Raw genomic sequence first — 7,752 nt, forward strand, 5'->3', positions numbered from 1 at the left:
GGCCTGCCCAGGCCAAATCAGAGGTGGGAGTAGATTCTTTAATGATAATTACATCTCAGAAAGGGTCTAACAGCAGCTGATTGTCAGACTTGTACAGTTTGTTTAAAAATATAAAATCTAAGGAGGCTCCTATCTGTTCTGGTGCAGCCAGCGCCCGCCTGTGCCCGGCCCCTCACACGTACTGCTTCTTCTTGGTGGCTGCCTTGCTTGCCAAATCCTTGGCTTTCTCCGTAGCAGCCAGAGCTGTCTCCTTGGCTTTCTCGGTTGCTTCCTTCGCTGTCTCCACCAGTGTTTTGGACGGAGCTTCTCCTGTAAGATGGAAGCTGTTAACTCAGCCCCAGCCAGCCCCTGCCCTGCCCCGGTGCAGGAGTGCCAGCTGATGCAAGTTAGACCAGCCCCAGCCCCGTCACCTCAGTGATTTCCCCATGCAGGGGGAAGCTGAGCCTGGCGCTCCTGCCTGGCATGCGTCAGGGCACGTCGGGATGGGGAACTGCAGGCACGTGACTGCTGCAGTTTTATATCCCCATCCTGCCTGCACTCCACCCCTGCCCAGCCCTGTAAGTGCTGCCTGACTGCCCCGCTCCAGAAAAGCTGGCCATGCCAAGACATGGGGGCAAAGGCAAGGGACGAGGATTTCACAGTCACATTAGTTCAAGCCACGACCTGCCTGTGGACTGGCGCGTTCCCAGTGTGACCTGTAACTCCAAGAGACCCATCCTGGTCAGCCCCAGCCTGCCCTTGCGTGCTCACCTTGCATTCTCGCTAGCACATATTCAAATCCCTTAGTGCTCTTGGTCACGTTGCTTTTGAACCTGGCCAGACCGAATTCCTGCAAGGGAAGAGTCAGTGAAGCCCAGCTCCCTGGTCACACACAGCCCCATGGGCTTTGTCCCAGCTTGACCAGTCCCAAACATCTGGTGGGCTCATGCCCACCAGCGTTGATGGTTCCAAGTCCCCCAAGAGCTCAAGAGAATAGGGGGGAATGAGTGGAAAAGATGAGAAAAAAAAGGACAGGGAAGGGGTAGAGCAGGAGGACGCAGCAGCTTTAAGGCCTCTCCAAGGAGGGGGTACGCATCGCTGCTGGAGCAGTGCAGCACTCACCTGGACGGCCCGGGAGACGCCAAACAGGCTGGAAGAGACCCAGGCTTCCCGCTTGACCTCGGTCCAGTTGCTGTTCTCTGGGTTCACCTGGTACACGCAGCGCTCCTCCACCACCTGCACGAGGCACAACCTGGCTGTGGGCGCTGCCTGGTGCCTGCCACACAGCTGCACAACCACCCGTGGGCACCTACCATGAGACGTGCGTGGTTGATGTTCCAGGTGAATGTGGTCATGGTTCGGTTCTTGGGGTCCACGATAGAGTCCTCCAGGATGTAGACGGAGTGGGCGACATTGGCCGGGAAGAAGCGCTCCGCCCAGCGGGGCATCCGGTTGGTCTTGGTCAGGAGCCGCCGGGAGAGCAGCTTGTGGTCCGCCGTCACCTCCCGGTGCACAATGTCTTCGGTCAGGACATGTTTGCTAAAATGGAGAGGGGGGAGAAAACATCAGGCCCTGCTCCCGGCCAACACCCCCGAAGCTGGATACCGTCCCCAGGGGTGGGGAATGGGGCTGGGGTACTAAGGGAGATGGGGAACCAGCAGCCCTCTGGAAGCTGATGGTGTGGGGCTGCCATCCCAGGAGACTCTGGTGGAGAGGGAAGGGCCCTGGCCCCGTGGGACCCCGGGGAAAGGGATCGGAGTGAAGGACACGAGGCCCGGGGAGCCCCTCGGAGGGGCCTGTTTGGGGAGGGGGCAGGGCCGGGCCCCAGGGGAAGCCCTGAGGGGGAAGTAGGAGGGAGGCCCCGGCGCACCTGTAGGGGTTGGGGTAGCGCTGCCAGAAGGCGGCGAAAACCTGGTCCCAGGGCCCCTTGAGGACGCCCAGGCTGGCGCAGTACTTCCCCATGGGGCACCGCCGCCGCTCAGGCCCGCCCCGCCGCGCCCGCTCCGGCCCGCGCCTGCTGGGCGGCCGCCATGCGGCCTTCCGCCCGCCCCACCCCGCCGCGCACTTCCGCCTTCTGCCCTTACGTGCTTCCGGTGACCTCACTTCCGCCGCGCCCGCCCCGCCCCGCTCGGTAGCGGCCCCGCCCCGCGGCGGCGGCGGCGGCGGCGGAGGATGAGCGGGCGGCGGGTGGACGCCAAGGTGGTGCTGCTGGGGCAGGAGGGGGTGGGCAAGAGCAGCCTGGTGGAACGCTGCGCCCACCGCCGGTTCCGGCCCGGGCCCTACCAGAACGTGAGTCACCGGGCACCGGGCCTCCCCTCGCCGCCCCCCTCCCCCCGCCCGGGGCCGGTCCGCACCGCTCCTCCTGCTTCTCTTCCAGACGATCGGCGCCGCCTTCGTGGCCAAGGTGATGTCCGTGGGGGAGCAGACGGTGACCCTGGGGATATGGGTAAGCGCGGGGGCTGTGACATCGCCCCCCCCGGTGTCACCTCCCGGGACGGGGACCCCCGGGACGGACCCCTCCCCCCCGGCACCGGCTGAGCGCTTCGCTGCCGCCCGCAGGACACGGCCGGCTCGGAGCGCTACGAAGCCATGAGCCGCATCTATTACCGCGGGGCACGGGCCGCCATCGTCTGCTACGGTAAGGGCGGGAAGGGGAAGGAGCCGCCGGTGCCGGTACCGGCGGGAGGAGGGGAGGGGGGTGTCAGGCCCTGACCGTTCTCCCCCAGATCTCACCGACAGCAGCAGTTTCCAGCGAGCCAAGTTCTGGGTGAACGAGCTGCAGAACTGCGAGGAGGTATGGGGCGGGGGGGACGGGACGGACGGACGGACCCGGGGGTAGGAGGGATGCGGAGCCTTACCGGAGGGGACCGGGAGCCGGGCGCGTCCCTCCCGCCGCTCTGCCCGCCGCAGGGCTGCCGGATCTACCTGTGCGGCACTAAGAGCGACCTGCTGGAGGAGGACCGGAGGAAGCGGGGGGTGGACTTCCACGACGTGCAGGACTACGCCGAGGGTACGGGCAGCTCCGGGGAAAGCGGGGGGCGGGGGGAGGGGGACGGGACGCTCCCTGCCCGGTGAGGCACCGGCTCTGCCAGGGACCTCCCCCGGTCACAGCATGTTCTGACTCGGGGCCAGTGGGGACGGGAGTCCCGCCAGCCCGCTGTCACCAGCCGTCCCAAGGGGTGACGCCGGGGGAGCAGAGTCCCGCAGGCGCAAACCGGGGGCTGTGGTTTCAGAGATCAAGGCTGACCTCTTCGAGACCTCCAGTAAGACGGGCCAGAGCGTGGGTGAGTAGTAGCCCCCTTGCCACCGGCCGTGCCCCTGCTGGGGGGGGGTGGCTCTGCCCGGCGGTGGGTCTGCCCATGCCCACCCTGCCCGCTCTCATGTCCCCAGATGAACTGTTCCAGAAGGTGGCCGAGGACTACGTCCACTTCAGCGCCTTCCAGGTGATGACAGGTGAGCGGGCAGGAGCCCTCCCTCCCCCAGCACCCTCTGCCGAGCCGGGGGGGGTGTGTGTGTGTGTGTGCATGAGCCCCCCCATGGAGGGTGCGGAGGACGAGCACGGGGGAGGTGTCGATGGAGCTCTGTGCCAGGGGGTTGTCCTGCGGAGCTTGGGTCCTGTCACAGCATCCTTGTCCCCACTCGGGCCAGGCTCAGCACATCGGCCCAACTGGGCCACGAGTGGCCTTTGGCAACTGGGCAGCCAGGAGCCTTGCTCTGCACCTGGCCTGTCCAGGCCTGCTTAGCCCATCTGTGCCTCCAGCCCTGGGCCGTGCCATGGCCATGAGCCCCGCTGCTTCTCTGCGGGGACACCAGCCCCCTTTCCCCGGGGGACTCGCCAGGGCCCAGGCCTGGGACCGGCAGCTTCTGGGCTCCCACATGGCATCATGGTGCGGCCGTGCCGGCAGCCTGCTGCCCCCCCTCTCTTCCAGAGGAGAAGGGTGTCGACCTGGGCCAGAGGAGCGGTGCCTACTTCTACAGCTGCTGCCACCACTGAGACCTCCTGCCAAAAGGGAACCGTGGCTGCCGACGGGGCAGCCGGCACGCACCGGGCTCCTCCGGTTTTTTACCTGCTGTGTTTTAGCTGTACGGGCCCTTCCGCAACGGGCCATGCGGACTGCTCTCCTCCGGCGTGCGGAGCGGCAGAGGCTGCCGTGCAGTGCCGGGAGCCACGGGCTGTCACCCCTGGGGACCCTCTCTCCCTGCCAGACGGCATTTTGCGGGAGCTGCTTCCCCGAGTCACTCGTGTGGCCCAGCGGCGGCCGTTAACTTATTCTCTCGCGGAGACGCTGCCCGATTCTTTGCAGATTTATTTAAGCGTCTTCTCTCGAGGTGTACAATGTAAATAAAAACGCATTGTGGTCTGAGCTGTCCCCCCCGCCTGCGCCGCTGTCAGGGGTCTCCCATCCCTGCTCCCACCCCCTTGTGCTCCCCCCCCCCCCAACTTGGCAAGACAAACCACAAGAGGACATCGAGAGTAAAGTTAAACTTTACTTTACAGTAATTTTTCTTCTATATACAAAGAATTACAGTACATGTTCTGGGAGCACCTGGGCAGGGCAACCCTCTTTTCTTTATAAGTTTCACATACACAGCCAACAGTCTAAGGGGAGCAAAATGAAAGTAATCAATGGTCCAAGACTCTCCCCTCTCTCTCTTCTAAAAATAATATACATGCTGGAAATATGTAGGTATCTCTCACCCGCTCTGGCATCCCTGCTTAGAACCAACAGAAGAGTCCCAGCCAGGGCCAAGCACCCACGCGTCCCCCACCCAGCGCTCAGTCCGGCACCCCAATTCCTGCCAGGCCTGCGGGACGGGACCCTGTGGGGACACCTCCGCTGCCACCCCACGGGCAGAACACAGCGTGGGGCTGCTCACCCCAAGGCTTCCCCCCCCCGCCAACTCCGAGCAAACTTCCTGCTCAGGGCTTCAGCACAACTTAAACCGCTGCTTGAGCACGGGTGGCCCCCCCATGTGTCCCTCCCCATCCCTGGGCAGCCAGGGCCACCCTCCCCAGGACCCGCAGCCTCACCGGCATCCAGGACCCCAGCTGAGAGCACGCAGCACTGGGGGGTGACAGGGGACGTTCAAAGCCAGGTGTGGTACCCGACCTGCTTGGTGTCGGAGGCGAGCGGGGTGGTGAACTCGGCACCACGGTTATGCAGAGCCAGGAGCACCGCTGCCGAAAGGCTTCTCCTGCCCCGTGGCAGGGAGAGCTGCTCCCTGCCTGCTGCTGCCGACACATCTGACCTCCCACCCGCATTGGCTGGGCCCCCCCCCCTCAGCTCCAGCCATGCTCCACCTTGAGCCTCCCGGTGCTGCTGCTTTTCCTTTTAACAAGTTCCCAGTGTCTAAAAAAATACACAAAACCCAGTTCCTTGAAGTCAACAACTCGGAAACATCAGGGAAAAAAAAAAAAAAAAAAAACCAAAACAAAACCAAAAACTGAAACCAGCTCAGTACCAAACGGACACAAAGAACATGCAGTTAGCGGATGCCTGCCTTGCTCCACGTGGCTCCACTCGCTCCCTACGCCCCCGGGGCCCACTGGCACGCTGGTTTGAGTCTCAAAACCATCAAAAATCGAAGGAACCGAGTCAGGCCTCGTCCTGTTTCAGTCACGTGTGCCGAAGCCCAGCCCCAGCTCTCAGGGGATGGGATTCAGCCGGCGAAGAAACCTCCAGCCCGTGGGCCAGGAGCCGTGAGTCCAGCCCTACTGTGCTAAGCTGCCAAACGGTTTACAATAGCACCACAATAGCCCAAGTGCTTTGCCAAGGGCAAAACTGATTAAAACTTTACCTTGAAATAGGACATAGCAACACCCATTTCTCAGATTTCCCTAGGAGGTAGATTCAGTGCTGTAGGGACTGTCCATCACCGCCACTTCTCTAGCCCAAGCTCATGCACGCTGTCGCCCTGCGCCAGACTTGGCTTAGATCACTTTTGGAGGACCCGGAGCAGAAATCTTTGCCTTTTCCCACCTCCCGCTAAGCGAGGGCACTGCCACCCCGCAGGCGAGACTCCCGCTGAAGCCTGGTGAGCGGCGGAGTGGTCCCCAAACTCCAGCATCCCATCTCCCAGGCCCTGGGGAACCCCGAGCACCCACCAGCCCGGCCGTGCTGCTGCGAGAGGCACAGCCTGGGCTGCGAGTGCGTTATCACGTCACAGGGGAGTAATTAGCGCAGACAAAGCCTGGGTGATCAAACACTGTGGGCAAGCCCACGATGGCTACCCCTATAGCTGCACGGTTTGCCACTTTGCTTTAACACTCACTGGCTGGCAAAGCCTGAAAGCTTCATCAGTAATTTAGGGCAAAGCACATTACAAGCAGGTTACAATTACGGTTATTCCAAACATCAAGCAAAATCAGAAGTTAAGGCTGTAATTAAAAGTAAACGGAAGGTGTTGAAGGTCTGAGGTCTCTCAAACAAGCTCCCCCTGCCCTGTCCCAGTGCTGGCTGCGGTGTCCAGGTGGGAGCAGCACACATCCAGGGCATGCTCAGGTTAAACTGCTGCTAAGACACATCAGGGTTAGGACTGCTTTTTCTTTCTTTTTCCTCCTTTTCTTTTTTTTTCTGTGAAACTGAGCTGAAGCTCTTCTAGCACCCTCAATCCACATGGTCTCACGTTAGTACATTACTGTCCTTCAGATTCAACCACCTCTCTCATCTCCCGAATTTTAACAACAGCCGCGCCTGCAAAGCGAAGCCCGTGCCTGTGGGGGGGTTTAACCCTGAATTACAACGTGTGCTCCCACGGCACCACCCGCACCCTTTGTGTATGGAAATGAATCTGGTTCTTGCGGTTTTGGTTTTTTTTGTTAAATAGGCAAAGTTTTAACTCGAGAACAGCAATAAAGCAAGCTTCATGAGCTAGTTAGTATCTGAAGATGCGCAGTAGGGGACTATCCCTTACAGTGGTCGCTTTTTTGCTAGATTCACCACAGCCCTGGCTGACACTGGGCACCAGGCCCAGCAAGTTGGTGCAGATGGGATGAGCCACAAAGGAGAGTGGCCAGTGCCCTCCTGCCCACGTGTCCTGTGCTGCCTCCTCCTCCTCCTCTGCAACCTCCTCCTGTCTGGGCAGGAAGATCGAGTCCCTGCCCACACTGTTACCCCTCACCAGAGCTCCTCCACTGCCAAAGGTCAACTGGGACTCTCCTGCCAGCCCTCGAAATCCACCACTGAAGCGGGTCCTGCCGTGAGACAGAGGCCACAGCTCATTACCCCAGCCAACTGCTCTGAGCTGGGGCAGCCAGGCTGTCCTGCCAGCAAAGCATTTGTATGGGAGCAAATCCTTCATCCCCTTCAGAACTCAGAAGGGGGAGCCACTCTTACAAACGGGAATGGGCTCATGACCCTGGGAAGTTCCTGTGAGCCTCCCTGGGACAGCAGGGAAAGCAACACAGCTCTGAGCAGAAATAATTACACCCTTGATTCTGCTTCTACAACTCTCTGCAACAGTGGATCAACACAAGAGTGACCTCTCACCCACCTTGGATGCAATTACGCCTGACCTGAGACTGTCAGTGGCCAGGTGATTGGATCCCTCCAACACAGTAAAACAAGCACTGTGGCCTCAGCCACAGCAAAGCTGACTGAGCTCCACAGCCAGCTCCATCCAGCCCGGCGCAAGGGCTTGGGGAGGCCAGAGCAGAGCTGCAGCAGTCTCTCTCCCACAGGAGTGGTCTGCCAGGGGTATGTGTTACCTGCTGCTTTCCTCTACATTAAAAAACCCAAGTGATTCAAACCAGCTGAATGCTGAAGGCAGCAA

The 7,752-nt window shown here is 61.0% G+C and overlaps 2 protein-coding genes across 3 annotated transcripts; one reads left to right on the plus strand and one right to left on the minus strand.

Moving 5' to 3' along the window:
- Nucleotides 1–18: 18 nt before the first annotated feature.
- PRELID1 (PRELI domain containing 1) lies at nucleotides 19–2,080 on the minus strand. 2 transcript variants are annotated; one of them, XM_074155743.1, is made up of 5 exons: nucleotides 2,064–2,080; nucleotides 1,293–1,518; nucleotides 1,102–1,215; nucleotides 751–829; nucleotides 19–309 (listed from the first exon to the last, which is right to left on the minus strand). In XM_074155743.1, the coding sequence occupies exons 2-5, from the start codon at nucleotides 1,425–1,427 to the stop codon at nucleotides 173–175; spliced, it is 465 nt and encodes a 154-aa protein (XP_074011844.1). In that variant the 5' UTR covers nucleotides 1,428–1,518; nucleotides 2,064–2,080; the 3' UTR covers nucleotides 19–172. The 2 variants fall into 2 exon arrangements, with proteins under 2 accessions (XP_074011844.1, XP_074011843.1); XM_074155742.1 differs by lacking the exon at nucleotides 2,064–2,080 and adding an exon at nucleotides 1,850–2,022.
- A 31-nt stretch (nucleotides 2,081–2,111) lies between these two features.
- RAB24 (RAB24, member RAS oncogene family) lies at nucleotides 2,112–4,354 on the plus strand. The gene is made up of 8 exons (XM_074155744.1): nucleotides 2,112–2,268; nucleotides 2,357–2,425; nucleotides 2,539–2,617; nucleotides 2,706–2,773; nucleotides 2,890–2,989; nucleotides 3,213–3,263; nucleotides 3,370–3,432; nucleotides 3,909–4,354. Exons 1-8 carry the CDS (start codon nucleotides 2,152–2,154, stop codon nucleotides 3,971–3,973), a joined length of 612 nt encoding a protein of 203 aa, XP_074011845.1. The 5' UTR covers nucleotides 2,112–2,151; the 3' UTR covers nucleotides 3,974–4,354.
- The last annotated feature ends 3,398 nt before the right edge of the window (nucleotides 4,355–7,752 follow it).

This window comes from Numenius arquata, chromosome 11, assembly GCF_964106895.1.
Source record: "Numenius arquata chromosome 11, bNumArq3.hap1.1, whole genome shotgun sequence".
NCBI classification, from domain to species: Eukaryota; Metazoa; Chordata; class Aves; order Charadriiformes; family Scolopacidae; genus Numenius; species Numenius arquata.

Excerpts from the sequence above, each read along its gene's own strand:
- PRELID1 (XM_074155742.1), bottom strand. The coding sequence starts at position 1,941 with ATGGGGAAGTACTGCGCCAGCCTGGGCGTCCTCAAGGGGCCCTGGGAC. Across the intron at positions 1,519-1,849 it reads CGCTACCCCAACCCCTACAG|CAAACATGTCCTGACCGAAG; the intron begins GTGCGCCGGGGC and ends TCTCCATTTTAG. Across the intron at positions 1,216-1,292 it reads TCAACCACGCACGTCTCATG|GTGGTGGAGGAGCGCTGCGT; the intron begins GTAGGTGCCCAC and ends TGCCTCGTGCAG.
- RAB24 (XM_074155744.1), top strand. The coding sequence starts at position 2,152 with ATGAGCGGGCGGCGGGTGGACGCCAAGGTGGTGCTGCTGGGGCAGGAG. Across the intron at positions 2,774-2,889 it reads AGCTGCAGAACTGCGAGGAG|GGCTGCCGGATCTACCTGTG; the intron begins GTATGGGGCGGG and ends TGCCCGCCGCAG. Across the intron at positions 2,990-3,212 it reads CGTGCAGGACTACGCCGAGG|AGATCAAGGCTGACCTCTTC; the intron begins GTACGGGCAGCT and ends CTGTGGTTTCAG.